This window comes from Hoplias malabaricus, chromosome 1 (assembly GCF_029633855.1).
Source record: "Hoplias malabaricus isolate fHopMal1 chromosome 1, fHopMal1.hap1, whole genome shotgun sequence".
NCBI lineage: Eukaryota > Metazoa > Chordata > Actinopteri > Characiformes > Erythrinidae > Hoplias > Hoplias malabaricus.
The window spans coordinates 13538608-13554387 of NC_089800.1; the positions used below are offsets into that span (position 1 = coordinate 13538608).

Genomic DNA, 15780 nt, shown 5'->3' on the forward strand with positions numbered 1-15780 from the left:
GATTTTTTCCTCCATTCAAAGCTGCGTTGTACAGTGTTAGTGTTAGCCAAGGACATTGCGACAAACACAGTGTGGCATAGAAAGCTGCACCATGGCGCAAATTGACAAAATGAATGGAGAATGCCAGCGGTATTATGTACATGTTGACACAGAAGAAGAAGAAAAAAAAAGAAATATGAATCAGTCCATTGGTTGTGTTCACAACAAGTTGATCAATGGCAGCTTCCCTTTTATTGAATTCAAAACTCCATTGCAGATGCCTTTGAAATGGGTTTAGGGCAATTGCCTGTGACAAATGAGAATTTATCTAAGTAAAGCAGTTTTTAAAGGGACGCCGTGGCTGTGACAGGCAGCCGAGAGTGATTTATATGTGGCGCTTGCGGAGGCTAAGCAACTCCGCACAGGCTCTCTGTTCGTGAAGCGTACAGTTTTTAATAGTGTACATATATATATATATATATATATATATATATATATATATATATATATATAAATCAGTGTATTGTTTGGCTACTGATGAAGAAATGAAGAAATACTGCTAGACTCTATAGCGCTGGATCATACAGACAGCAGACCTCGAATATAAAAAGTGTACAAGAGCTAGACTCAGAAGAAATATTTCTTTTGTCTCGTGGACTGAGCAGACGATGTGCTATGACCCCTGTTCACTTCAGTATATTCATACCATCATTTCCTTTCAGGCCTCAAGTGCATGCTAGAGCCAGCCATACTGTGATAACCACCACTTCACAAACCTGTTATTTTATGCAAGTTTATAGTGTGTAAGAGAGTGAGCACAAAGTGCATGCATCCATAAATGCGGACACATGTAGTGTAGTTTAGTGAAGTGTAGTGTTAGTTGAGCGTTGCTGTGGTTACTCACTGCTAACCAGCTGTCCCACGCTGAGAGCTGAGGATGAGGACGATGATGTGGAGGAGGATGAAGAGGCCTGGCGCAGGGGGCTCTGGCTGTGGGGCATTCGTAGCAGGCCTGGCTGAGACACTGGGGGAGTCGGTTGGGCCTGTGGAGCCTGGGGTAGCTGCGGTCACACACATACACACAGAGGAATATCAGAATACTACCTTCTGGTCAAGGTTAATGGTTGTTCCCTGTAGGTTTTAACAATGTAAACTTTGACATAAAGCACAGTGTATACATTGCATAAAGCATAACACATACAATCTTGGAGTGGGAGAACATCTGGAATGTGAGCGCAGGACAACAGCTTGGAAGCAAGAATAATTTTATTGAAAAAATAAGCATGATTTTTCATGTTTGGCGTGCAGCTGCACACTATCCTAAGGCCATCATGCCCAAAGCTAAGCATGGGCTAGACATTGTAATGTGGACTGTGGAAGTGTGGACTTGCCTCCTCGGACCTGATCAAATTCTTTCCAATACCTTGGAGCTGGGTTGGAGTAGCACCTGTGCTTTAAAGCTAATCATCTCCACAGTTCCTGACCTCATGAATGCTTTTTTTTAACCTGGATTCAGTGTAATCATACAATTCCAAAAATGTTACATTAATGCGGTGTTTCCCAAAGTTTTTTCTACTTTGCTCACTTTTTTTTAAAGAGAATATTTTCACACACAGACATCTTTTGTTTACAGACTCCACTGGAATTGATCTTAAACATTAATTCATCTGCAACTTGTTACTGAAGAAAAATAAAGTGACAAATCACTTTTAGAGTGGAATTATTGCGTATCTCATTCATTTGCCTTGTAGCGTCCCCTTGCACACATACACAGTGGGTACCATTGCATTAATGTTTCAAATCTGCTCAAATATGAGCGACTGTTGCCAAACAAATAGGTAAGAATGCTTTCTTATATAATTCAGTGAAAAGCAAATCAGTGACATATTTTTGGGGAAAAAAAGACTGGTTAAAATACATGACAATGAACGTTTGGTGTTGGCAAATTGACTTAACACTCAAATAATTCTGAAACTTTCCTGTTGAACTGCTTGCTATATACTTTCGTTCTGTGGTGTACCCCAGACAGGCCACAGCATATGACAGATAGACTCTGCCACCAGGAGTGGTTAAGACAGAGATTTGGACTGGTTGAGATGCCAGTTCTAATGTTTCTCTTTCTACAAAATTTCTCCTTGAACACTCCTGTCACATGCTTTCAAGCAGACATAAAAGGAAAAAAAGGCACAAATGACAATGTGAGGATACTCAGAATCCTTAACATGAAATCGCAAGCGCACCGGTTTAGTGAAAGCAGCAATCACAGCCATAGCGGAGCCGTATGGGCCGTCATTAGGAGCAATGTGGCATGAGCGTAAAACTGTATATTTTCATGTTTTATGCACGATTGAGCTGCTTTTACAAGATCAAGACCGTGCGGCTCCTCTCGGCAAGAAAGGCCTTGTTGTCAATCTAAAAGTAGGTTAGATTCTTTATGCTATTCCCTTGTGCTATTAATTATAATCTCCGGAGTGTGTGCGCCTGTTTGTGTGTGCATGGGTGTGTGTTAGGGTGTTTGTTTGGGGTGGCGAGAGACGTCAGAAGAAGTGCTGCACACACTGTCAGAGCTGTCGGCGGCTGCCGGAGGAATTATCCCGAATCTCAGCGGCTCCGGGGCTGCTTGACAGCCGTAAATTATCGGATGGCAGAGATTGTTTCAGGAGTTATTTGGGAGATTCAGACAACGACCATAAACATTATTACAAATGCATTAACGTGTGTGCGAGGGTGATCAGAAGCAGCATGAGAATGACACAGTACACCTCCCAAAGAAAATGAGGTCAACCTGTGTAGGTTGCTTTCCTTTTTTCTTCCAAGTGATTGACCATAAATCGTAGAGTGGTGTGGGGAATAGGGAGCAGGACTATAGATCTGTAGTCAAGAAACAAAGGCCTGTACTTTCAGTCTCCCTTGGGACTGTTTTCACCCATTTGTTTTGACCCAAACAATGGTATTAATGAACAATAGTTATGGTGAATACTGGTGTGTGTGTGTGTGTGTGTGCCCTGAAAACTATTTCTCAACACTCCACTCTGCAGGGGTTCTACAGAATGAGCATCTTCTACTTACTCTGAGAGTGCTACTGACAGACACATCTTGTGGTTGTACATAGCACTGTCCAGTTTACAAACATACATTATATTACTTTCATACATTATTTACATCTTACACAAACAGATTTTCCACATAAAAAGGCTTTATATCAAAACAAAATGTCGTCCATCACACATACAACACACAAACGAACTAAAGCTGCAAGGTCTGGACAGAATATTATTAAAGCAGTAACATTGCTATTTCATTATACACCCTTAAAAAAGTGGCTTTTGCCATGACACTGGTTTTCCTAATGGTTTTCCATTTTTTCACCGCAAATACAGTGAAATATAGATCAAATATTGAGCAAGAACAAGATACAAATGCAAACAGGAATTTAACATGTTCTGTATTTTGAAACTACAGCAACTTAAAAAAACATCTTCTTACAACAGCATACATTTAGAACATTAGCAGCTTCATGAACTTCATAAACATGTCCAAAACGTTCAGATTCTCCATTGACTTTTGGTCTGATGTCAAAACATCTTTCTTTTGTAAGAGTCTTGTGAGTAGCCTTTCTTTCAAAGTACAGTTGCTATGGTAGTGCTACTTGGTAATAGCTTTCTCTGAGGTTTGCTGTAGAGAGAAGGATGTTCACTTTTTCCCAACTTGGTGTATAATACTTACAGCGTATGTGCTATCGTTTACAACATGTAAATAATGCAGGTAACATTTTTTACATCTATGTGACAGAAGAATCCGTATCCTCAGCCTTTTAGGTGTCTTTCCGGCTAAATGTTTAAATCAAAATGTGCCGTTTATTACCTGCAGTTTGTAATTTTTAACATTATACAACAAACAACTCGGGCTACACATTTGAGAAAGCTTAATGATCATGAACAACGCAAATTCTGTGATTGTGACTCGTCAACAGATTGTCTGACCTGAATAGACTGATTTACATGATGTGGGCAATGCTGGTCCCACAGTTTAGTGCCAGTACCATAATCATGATTAAAAAAAAAGGATTATATTGGGCATTCCACCCATAAACTCCACAAATAGGCCTATTCACTCTCACTCAGACCTGCACCACGCACACACACACACACACAGAGATCGACAGAAATTCCTTCTCTCTGACACAGACACACACATAAACCCACACAAACTTTCTGCAGCTTATTATCAGCTGAGAAAGACTGAATCTTTGGATTCTGTCAACACGAGTGATTTCTCTCTCTCTCTTTTTTCTCTCTCTCCCTCTCTCTCTCTCTCTGCATCTAATCCTAACTAGCTGTGTCAGGAGTGTTTCTCTGAAGGGAAACACTGAGACAATGAGATTTTACATTGTGTACTATGCTGCTATGCTCTCTCTTAAGTCAGTAAGAACAAGAAAGAGATAAAATAAACCTTTTCATGTCGAGTAGAGTGTGGGAATATAAGAGCGAGGCAGGAGCAGTGCATGTGAACCACAGCTCTAATTTGTTTGGCTTACAAAGTCAGATGGATTGACGCTTGCATGTATATAGCCAAATTATATTGCAAAGATTTTTTGGAGACATGAAGAGTAGCAGCTCTAATAAGTATATTTCATAATTGTGTCATATAAAAAATAAAAAAGTACTTTATTTCAAACAAAAACAAATGACATCCCAGTTTTACCCGTTATAATTAAATGGTTAAGTACGTTTAAAGTTACACCTATGTCCAAGTGTTTAAGTGTTTAAGTGTCTTTATAATTAGAGATTACAGCTGTAATGTCCATTTAAAAACAATAGAAGGGGACACTGTGGTGCCTAAGGCCACCATGAGTCTTATCTCTCTGTATTATAAGCATTAATATTATTTTTATTATTAAGAGCATACAATGTGTTATGCTACTTTTGGTAATTAATTTGCTGAATCTTATTTGATATGTCAATATAATATAAGCATCTAAATAAATTAATACATTTGAATAAATTAATGTACTGTAGCAATGGTTAGTAATGTGCTGTTCTTTGGAGAGATTGAAAAACAAACAAACAAAAAAAAAAACATATACAGTTTTCATGGTGCTTCTGTGGTGCTCATAACTTAGTAAGTGGTCAGCACAAGATTGTTACACCACATTCCTTCAGGGGCTCTGTACAAGTTATTTTTGCCTTTTAGACTGAACTTCCGACGCATACTCTGTACTCTGCAAATCTTTTTGTTTAGATGACATCTAATTTAACAAGAGATTTGCTTACAGTGGAATTGGAATCAGTGGAATTTGTTTACATCTGAGTTATGCAGAACTGTTGAAAAATCAGTGGAATTTCCCTCCAAATGAACAATGTGCTTTGGCATTTTTTCCAGACATTAATAATAGGGTTATATTGAAGAATTACATTGCTGTGAGGGAAATATTTCAATTACAAACTTACAGACCGTGGAAGACAAATATTAAGATGAGTTTAGCTATCCGTATATTTCAATATATTCAACCCATGTCTACCACTGTGTTTATGTCGGAGTGTATCAGGCCTCACCTGCTGTCCAGGTTTGATTGGTGACAGCGTGATTCCCTGGGTGTTGATGACAGGCAGAATCTGGTTCCCAATCACCGTGGCGATGATCTGACCTTGCGCATTGGTCAGCAGCTGCGGTGTGATTGGCTGCACTTGTAGTGAAGGGGTCGCGCCGCCTGATTGGTTGGAGGTTCCTGCGGGGTTTGGCATCAGTGGGATAGTCCCGATTATCTAGAAATAGATAGGAGGTAAGAACAGTTAAGTCTGATTATATTATGTTCTCAGTGACTGCTCAGGTTTTGGTGAAAGTAGAGAAAAATAGGTTGTGAGACTCTACAAAATACTCATTAAGTTTCAGTTTGCTGTGTTAAGAATATAAGATAAATATATGTATAAAAGTGGCATGTGCAAATGTTATTGGAAAATACATGTCAGGGAAGAGAACAGGTGTGTGTTGTGTTTACATATTAATATTTTACAGACATATAATAAAATTCTAAATTCTAAATGAAAACATTAACAGTTGGTGTACATATACACTGAGATAGTCGTAAGGTGGTTTAAGAACAATTATGTTTGTGACACTTATGCATTAGTTAAAATACTACAATAAAACGTCATTAACAAACAGATATAGAGCTGATAAAACCCACTGAAAGAAGCTTCACTGATCTTTACATCTTTAAAACCCAGAGTCGTGTCTAGTAGTGGTTTGAAGGTACGACCTGTACCGACTGATTATCCGTCAGAGTGGCGTGAGAAAGCGTAAGGGCAAGTTACAGCAATGTGTAGGTACACACACCCCCACACACATCGCCCATGCACTAAGACTCGCTCACATTTAGAACACACCTACTAAAGGTCAGGATCTGAGTACATTGGTGTTAGCTGGTGCACACCACTGACTCATATCCATTATACGACCAGAAGACATGAGCGCGCACACAGACACACACACACATCTGCCGGTGACAGGCTGTCTGTTCAGTGGATGAGTAAAAGTGCCGCTTCTGTGTATGTAATTTAGAGAGTTACTGATGTGGCATTTTACAGCATCTTTCACTCATCCTGCATTTATATACAGTGTCAGAATGTGTGGGTCCTACATATTGTTAAAGTCATAAAGAAGCTTCTGGAATGGTGTTAATCTAACTATATATGTATATTCATAATGTAACAGCTCATAATCCGTGTAACATTTGTGTGTGTGTGTTTCCCAGAGAGGTATTAAGCTTAGTCTTGGACTATATTCTTCTTCTTACAATAGAAAAATTAAAATACAAAATGTGTAGTCCAGGACTGCTATTAACCCCTTAGTGTGATACACCATTCTTATATGTTCAAATGTTTGTAGACACAATAATTAATGAATTCAGCTCTGTCTCTGGGTGGGCATTGCTCACATTGTGTTTTCTTTTGACGTTTTCATTGTCCCTGTTCTAGAAATTTTACTCATCGTTGTCTTTGTTTACTTCGCTTTTGGTTAGTTGTCCAAGAACATCAGAACATTTTGGACTTCACACACACATTCACACACATAGACACATCCAGTCCAACTCCATAGGTCCCTCAGGGTACTCTCGCCCCCACTAGCCCCAACTATCTCCTGGTCTTCACCCCTTCATTCAGAACTCGCCCCCTCTGGTCCTGCCCTCCAGTCAGCACAGAGCAAAGGCCACGGCAGTGTGTGTGTGGCTGCTGTGCTTCATCTCTCTAAAGCACAGCCTTTAGAGCAGCAGGCTGGAGAATAATGCTTCACTCACCTATTTCACCCTGACTACTACAATTACAGAAGATTACCACCACTACACACAGACCTTCATAGCACTTGTTACAATAAAAACAAAATAGGGGTGATGGGAAAGCGAGGATGAGGGGTGTGGATTGCTGAGGCTACATACTGTTATACTGCTACAACACAGTTACCCTTTATGATAATAACTGACATAGAGAGACTCACACTTTTGATCACTTCAATGATATGTCTCAGACAATCAGAGGGAGTTATATTTATTTAATTACATTAGAGATGTTCTTAAATTTGCTCTTTCTGAGGACTCCTTAGACTTTGGTTACCATTCACTTCTATAGGGGAAAGCACTCCATAGACAACTTGGTTTGTCTTTGATATTGTTGTACACCTTTCTTACCTGACTCTTTTTCTACCCACTTCTACCCACAAATCTCTCCCATTTATTAACATTATTTTGTAGGAAAATTGAGTATAGTATGCAAACATTAAGCTTGGTAAGTGTACTGTTCATTCTATAGCTTAATATATAAATACACTTTAAAATATAAGAACTGATTCAGCTTAGTCTTTTTGTGCAAATCATTCAGTCTGAAGCTGTGAGGAGTTTTCTGTAGATACTGCTTTTTGAAAAAGGCACATTACATGGCAGCCAATTAGAACAGAGCTAATTAATTATCTGGCAGCACAGTGGCACAGCAGGTAGTGTCACTGTCACACAGCTCCAGGGACCTAGGGTTGTAGGTTCAAATCCCACTCCGGGGTGACTGTCTGTGAGGAGTTTGGTGTGTTTTCCCCGTGTCTGGAGTTAATAGCACACACACTTGATGTTACACCTTGGTGAAGTTCACCCTGGATAAAGTGTTCCAAAATGAATAGAAGAAAACCTACATGTAAAAAAGGTGGACAAGGTCTAAGGCTCTTTTACCTATGTACTAGGGTCTAATGTTTGCTAGTTTGCATTCTGTTGAAGCTATCAGCGTAATGTGGCTAATAAGAAAAATTGTATTGTCTGAAACTGGATAATAATAAAAAAAAGTCTCTGAATAAATATATCTCAGACTCAGAATAAATTATATCTATGCCACTGTTTGCAGATTGACTCCCCGCCACCCCTTCAGCCATGCTAACAAACCCCACAGCCCCGCTAGGCCAAGGCTTTTCCTCCCTCCTTTCGCCTTCCTCTCGTTGACATAATGGCAATGGAGCGGTGGGAAAAAAAAGGCCGGCAATCTGTAATTCATCCTCGCTACGGCTCATTTGCCTGCGTTGCTTCGCATTAAGTGACAGATAATTTATCTCTCTCTCCCTCATGCTCTCTCTCAGTGTCTCTCTCCCTCCTCTCCCCCCTCAGTGTTAGCCACTTAGCATGTTTTACAGTGCTGCCTGACGACGCTAGTGTCCCCCTGTCTCTGGAGCTGTTCCGCTCAATTATTCATCCTCATTGGGCTAAAGTGGCTCTTCCAACAGCCGTATTTAAACGAGCAGAGAGGAGATGACAGCACGTGTGAGATAACACAGAGCCATTCAACACAGCACTGAAGCCATTTACTAGCCTTATAGCTCAGAGACAGTGTTCACCTAAAGCAAAGGTTCTAACCAGGCACAGCAAATGAAATTACACCAGCAAACACAACAAAGACTGCACTGATCTGTCATAATACTGACTTTTACTGTATTGAGATATGTTCCACACACTGCATGATCACTGAATGAACACCTACTTTGTATCTATACTCATTGTCCATTTTATCATCCCAACTTACAATATAGAAGCTCTTTGTAGTTTTGATATCTCACATTGTAGCCTCTCATTTTACACTGTTTTCCATTGATCAGTGTATTTCATTGTAGCTGGTGCTGTACACATTTTTTAAAGCATCCCATTCATCAAAAGTAATGTAAACTGTTTAAAATAGACTATAATTTTGTAACTATATTGTTGAATTTGTCCCATTTTAAACAACAGTATGTTAATGTTCAGTTATCAATGTTAGTTTTCCACACTGTGCTCACATTTAGTTAAATATTAAGAGTATGTTTAAATATCCGAATTCTAATATTAGGCAAAATACCATTATTTAACAGCAATTTGCTGGAAACTATAGCTGCCAGACATTTTGCTGTTCGTTAGTTTGTTTTTTTACTGGATTTGTTTTGAGGAAATATTAGTTAATATTGCTAATGTTCAGTTTCTTCTGCAGATATTTCTACATCATGTTTACCATAGCTGCACGTCCAAAAACCTCAGGTTTATTGTAACTGCATGACACACATACCTAATAAATATTATCTGAATCGAGTCATACCTACTACAGTCAAGGGTTCTGAGAAAAACTGTGTTATGCACTACCATTTGTCTTTGTATATATATTGTATGAAAACAAGGCAAAAATTTCCTGATATATAATAAACACACAATATGCTACTAGATTTTAGTCTATAAAGCGTGTTCAATTTTGCAATACCTTCTATGAAATAACACAGATAGGCAGAACATGGAAGGATAATCACTTTTGCAACTGACAGATCAGATTTCATGGTTAGCAAACCATCACATGCTAATAATACCTTAAAGGTCTTTGTGTACACAAAAGGCCTCTAGGCTGCAGGCTATCAGATGTTACCAAGTTTACTTGTGCTTTACTTAGAGTTGTGGGGAGCACCCGAGTTAACAGCTGTAGAAGATAAAAGAATGCAACTCTCTCAGGTCCACAAACACTTCTCTGTATGATTTTCCTGCTGCCTCTCAGCTCTTTGCTTTCCTTTTTGTATTGTCTTATGGAACAAATTTTACAGGGGAGAGTCAGAGCGTTCATCTTCATCCTCTCTCTCCCTCCCTCTCTCTCTCTCTCTCTGTGAGCAGAACTCATTAGAATTATCCAGCCACTGTTTCCCAGGGAATGTCATCTCCTTCCTCCAGCCAGGCCAATCTGTAGCGTTCGCCATGGTCGCCAGGCAATATCCCTGCCCATTTTCTCCCTTACTGCCCCCTGTTCGGAGCGGAATAGGATTGGGACCCATATTGGGAGAGAAGCCCAGACTTCTAACATCCATTACTGTCAAAAAAACAAAGCACACACTGTTTGAAGTCCATGCTGCACTGAAGAGGATAGGTTCTATCACATCATAAACACTGATCATTTAAATAATTCTAATGATGATTGTTCCAAAATAAGGCCATATGCTCTCAGTTTACATTAGCGCTGTCACTATCATTTACATAAGTAACCTCATTGACTTTTAGACAAGGAATCCAATCTGATGAGTCAATAGAAACAAAAAAAATCAAACTACTCATCATTCTTTATCTGATGAAGATAAAGGAGTGGTCTTTAAAATATATATATATAATACAAAAAAATTAATTGAAGTGCATAGATTTAAACCCCTAGAGGCATTTTTTTTGTTCACTTCCTCAAAACTCTCTTGCAATGATACAGTCCACTAGACAAATTTAAAATATGAATAGACACCGACTAATTAATATAAATTAATTTTACAATTGATCACTGAATTTATCAAGAATGTAAGCTGATTATTTCAAACAGAGTAGACTGAGTTAAGCGTATGAAGTTTATATGAAACGTTTAAACTTATTGATTGTTTTTTCTTATAAAAAAAGAGAAGATCTAAAAATACAGTTTGCTGACAAATGTAAAGGATGCCAAGCACCGCAGGGTTGACCACTGCAAAATGCCCAAACAATGAACAAAAGGCTAAAAAAATTTGACACTTCAGAAACTGCTTTTTGCTGTGATAGAGAGAGAGAGGTAGTGTCCAAAACACAGCCATTTAGCTCAAAGGCAGAACCATAGAATTACTCCCAAAGGTTTCTGTAGGTTTAAGTGTTAATGAAAGAGTACAAGGAAAAAGACCTTTGATCTTCACTTTTTTTTCTTAGCACTTGTATGGCTCTGTAGGTTTAGGGGAAAGTTACCTAAAAAATAATTGCCTAATTATGGACAATTTAATTGTTTTTATAAAATTAAAAAAAAAAATTTCTCATCATTTGCTAGTTCAATGGTCTGTTTGGGTGCTGGGAAATGTCTGGTGTTTGTACACAGACCTGGTTTGGTGTACAGGAAAGAAACTAAGTGTCTAGGTCAAAAATGGCTCAGGCTTCCTCTCTCTGCGTCGCTGGTTTAGCTTTGGCCAAGAGACGAAATCTGGAGGTGTCCAGACGGTGAAGAAACCTCAGAATGTTGAAAAAGTGTGAAAATGTTTGACAATTTTGCTCTATTCCTGCTCCATAAGAGGGTAGTATTGACTTAGTTCTTCTTTTTAAGGCGCAATATTTAAGGTGGAACTGTGGTCGACCACTACATTTCCCTGAACCCAGACCTGATACCGAAAGCTTTACTAAACTAAACAGCCTGAGTAACAAATGAGTCTCTGTGATCATTTAAACCGTGAATAAAAACGTACACATACGTTAAACTTCGGTCAATAGCTACAGTAGGCTTCTTACTCAAACACACCGTTCTTTAAAAGATGTGTAGCTACTGAATAAAAACAAACATGAGGGGGAGTTCTGCTGTGAGAACTGTAGATCTCCAGAATGGTCTCTGTTGCATTTAAATTCCTCTCATCTATGTCCTTAATTTAAAATTGTTCTAAAATAGACTGTATTCAATGCTTATTGAGATATTGCTTTAACACAGCACTTGACTCATAACTATACAGTCAGCAAGGAACACAGAAACCTTTTCTTGAATACCATGGAAGTATATAACTCACGTAATTTGGCATCTCACATATAAGTGGTATATAGTGACCACATGTTTAATGGAGTTCTATATGAAAAAGAAAGATGTGGCCTTCTCCTCTAACCCTGAACAGGATGAAGTGGTTACAGAACATGAATGGCTGTATGAATGAAGTGATGTTTTCTATATCAACGCTTATCTCATACATCAAACAGCAACATGCCAATACAGACTGTTCAACATGATAACTTCACCATGTTTATGTGGTGCTGTTAGTCATGGTTTGAAGTCGGACAAATAATAATAAGCAAAGCAGTTTAAGACTAAAGCTGGTAAAGAATTGTATTCAGTGAAAGTCAAAGTGGATTTTAAAATTAGAATTTAATTTGTATGGTATGTTTAATATTCATCAGCAGAGTTGAATGTGGCAGAATCTTTTAGAATCAAAGACTATAGACTCTCACAGATAATTGTAATAAATAAATAAATAAAAATAAACTGAAAGCATTAAAGCTGTGTTAGTCTCAGCAAAATTTAGTCTTAGCTGAAGGCAGTGTTGGCAGTGCTTGGGATATTTTAGACTTTTCACCAGGCTTATGCCTGTACAAAGACCAAAACAAACAACATGGCCTCTGCCTCTGATCTGAAATTGAATGCCTCTTTTTTACTTTTCTGTGCCATGTCTGAGGCCTCATCTGTTGGACTGCTGGCCACGTCCAGGGCATGTATTAGTATCTTTAATGCTAAAAGCAGAAAAGGGAGGGGTGCTGGCATGGGCTCAAAGGCTAGCAAGTGTTTTAGCGAACTGAAACCGAATAATGGGCTGCTGTAATAAGGTCGGGAGGCAGAGGCTTTAGCCCTGGGCTTTGACCATCTCCGTGACCTGATTGTGTCAGCCGGTGTCAGGCGCCATGACAGCACAAACGCACAGAGCAGCCCATCAAAGCCAGCGTCACGCCCATACGTCCAGCCAGACCCCCGCAGGCACCTCCCTTCTCAAGCACACACACACACCATGATCATTAGCCATGTTTAGTATCAAGACACTGGCTGTGTGCCTAGACGTACATACCCACACTGTGTGTGTAACAATGCGTTGAGTTAACTGCACTGATTTTACAGTCAATTAAAAGTGAAATATAATGTTTGCCAAGAAAAAAAATAATTCTGAGATATGTTCCAAAGGTAAACAATAAAAAACGTTGTTATTTATTCCATTATTCTGTGTTTTCACATCATAAACACATTGTTTGAAATGTATTTTATTAAATATTTCAGTGTGCTGATAACTGGCAAATTTAAGATTTCTTGAGAAGTCCGAGAACACCATTGAGTTATTTAAGGGATGTTCGCTAACTTCATTAAAATCTCATTTGTTCAAGGCCAAACTAAAAACAGAAATATATTAAATAGAAAATAACAAAGAAGTCTCAACAACTAAATATAATATCCACTGTTTCTATATTTACTCTGTAAACACTTGATTTTATTCTGGCTTCTGCCCTTTTTTTTGAGACCTACTCTTGGGTAGTACAAAGAAATCTGCAGGGACATTTTCCAAAGTTTAATTTAAGCTGCGTCTCACAGTCTCACTGCCCTGCCCTCTCAGCATGGAAGGATAGAAAGAAACACCTGTGCATTCTTTGAGATCTGAAGCAAGACTTGGGCTTAATTTGATCTGTTTTATTAAAGACAAAAACTGTAAATACTTTTTAAATACTGATGATGACATTTTTTATGTCTTGCATGCATTCTAGGAGTCCCATTTAGTCTATATCTTTTATTCTTATATCTAAGGTATTTAGGAGTTTATTGAGACCTAAGTGAACATTTCCACTTTTAAACAAATAAACAGAAAAACCCTGTAATCTTAAAGGGTAGACATCATACCCATGGGGACATCTCCAATTTAACTCAACTATAGATAACCATATAACTGGTTTATAATGTGCTTGATCATGTAATGTGTACATATTCCAACAGGAAGTCATTTAAAAGTCATTATTTTAAATGAAGTGGTTTGTTGAGTAAGAAGTGCTTATGTTTTTAATAAAAGCCAATAGCCACAATTGGACAAATGAAACTGTGCTAATTGCTGGCAACTAGTTTCTACTCACTTTTTTACCCATCATCCTAGAACGGGTTTCTTATTCCTATCCACCACGCTCCATTTGTAAAAGAGAGACTTTTGAAAATGAAGTCTGCTCCATGCTGTGCTTGAAACAATACCCTCTGTTGTATTAGGAGATCATAAGAGTTAGCTTAAGGAGAGGGATGAGATAGGGGTTAAGGTAAATAACGCTAGCTGTGGCATGAAAGGGCACATTGGCCACACAGTCTTTCCCTTTAATATGAGAGCAGTGTGCACCTGCGATAAGATGATTCATTAGATAGGGCTCTGCTTTGACAAGCGCCATCGTTCAAGCCTCTGGCTACTGATGGAACAATTCTACAGCCGGCCCCCGTAAATATGACAAGGTCAGCTTTTTAGTCCCCGCGCGCCCCCGCTGCCGACCAATCAAACACAGGACACTCAGCGCAAAGAAAGAAAAGCGCAAACTGGGCTGGCGAGCAGTCATACTAATCGCACTCAGATCAGGCTGACCACATCGCATCAGAATCACCAGTGGAAAGCACACCTGAATAACCAATTCAAATCAAGACTAACAAGATTAACATGTGACTGAAGGCTGGTTCATATGTGTGTTTTTGTGTATTTATTAGTACCTCCACTGCAGTTCAGACAGAATCAGTCTGTATCCAAAATGGAGTTGATTCAAATATGTCTATGTAAAATTAAATAATATAACTCTCTTGAACAAATTCACTCACTCTCCTCTCTGTTAGACACTTCTACCGTATTGATCCACATTGTAGACGTAAAGTCAGTTGCTGCACAGTTTGTGTTGGTAGTCCTCTTGTCCTTAATCAATGGACACAGGACACAGGCTGGATGTTTTTGATTGGTGGACTGTTCTCTGTACAGCAGTACTAGTGAGGGCAGCCCTGCTGTGTACGATCCATGTGTATCAGCACAACACACACTAACACACCACCACCACATCACAGTGTCACTACATCGCTGATAATGATCCACCAGGTAATACCTGCTCCGTGGTGGTCGTGTGGAGAGCACGTACAACAGGGTGAAAGAGCGCTTACAGAAAATAACCATAGGCCTACAAAGGGCCTCTGTATGGTCAGTATAGCTGAGAGAATGGACAGTGACTGTAGAAACAAGGAGGTGGTCATAATATATGTATGTGTGCTTTTGTTACTTACCTGTCCCTGTGCATTGGTGACCAGTTGACCTGTGACCCCTTGAAGACTGGGCAAAGCATTGCCAAAAACCTGTGAGCCAGCAATGGAGCCCATCGCTGCTGCTGCGGCAACCGCTGCCTGGCTGGCTAAAGGGTTGAGCTAAAGACAGAGAAAGACATAGAGATGCTAAATCAGGACTGAATTCATTTCTGCAAACTCCACAACACACACCAAAATGAATGCCTAGGGTCCAGCTTCAGGTCCCGACTAAAGTATAGTAAATTCACACCATAAACTAACATTATCATTATTTATTTATTTATTTATTTTATTATTTTATTATTTTTATTATTAATGTGGAACTTATTTAGTGCAGTTCAGTTTGACAGCTAACTTACAACATTCACTCTGCTGATGGCCAGAACTCCTGTCCTTGCGTTCTGCACTGGCATGTGTATCAACAGGTAGACAAACACAATCTACTCAAACAAAATCTATACATTCATGACTCTGCGGAGCCCCACATTAACACAAATGCTTGTCAGGA

The 15780-nt window shown here is 39.0% G+C and overlaps 1 protein-coding gene across 8 annotated transcripts in view; it reads right to left on the minus strand.

The window, feature by feature from the left end:
- pou6f2 (POU class 6 homeobox 2) overlaps positions 1-15780 on the minus strand; it is a 159477-nt gene that overhangs the window by 11469 nt on the left and 132228 nt on the right. For all 8 annotated transcript variants that reach the window (XM_066646815.1, XM_066646813.1, XM_066646817.1 and 5 more), the window contains 3 exons: positions 15255-15392; positions 5535-5744; positions 884-1040 (listed from right to left, as the gene is read on the minus strand). In XM_066646815.1, the coding sequence (XP_066502912.1) occupies positions 884-1040; positions 5535-5744; positions 15255-15392 (505 nt within the window). The remainder of the gene's footprint in view (positions 1-883; positions 1041-5534; positions 5745-15254; positions 15393-15780) is intronic.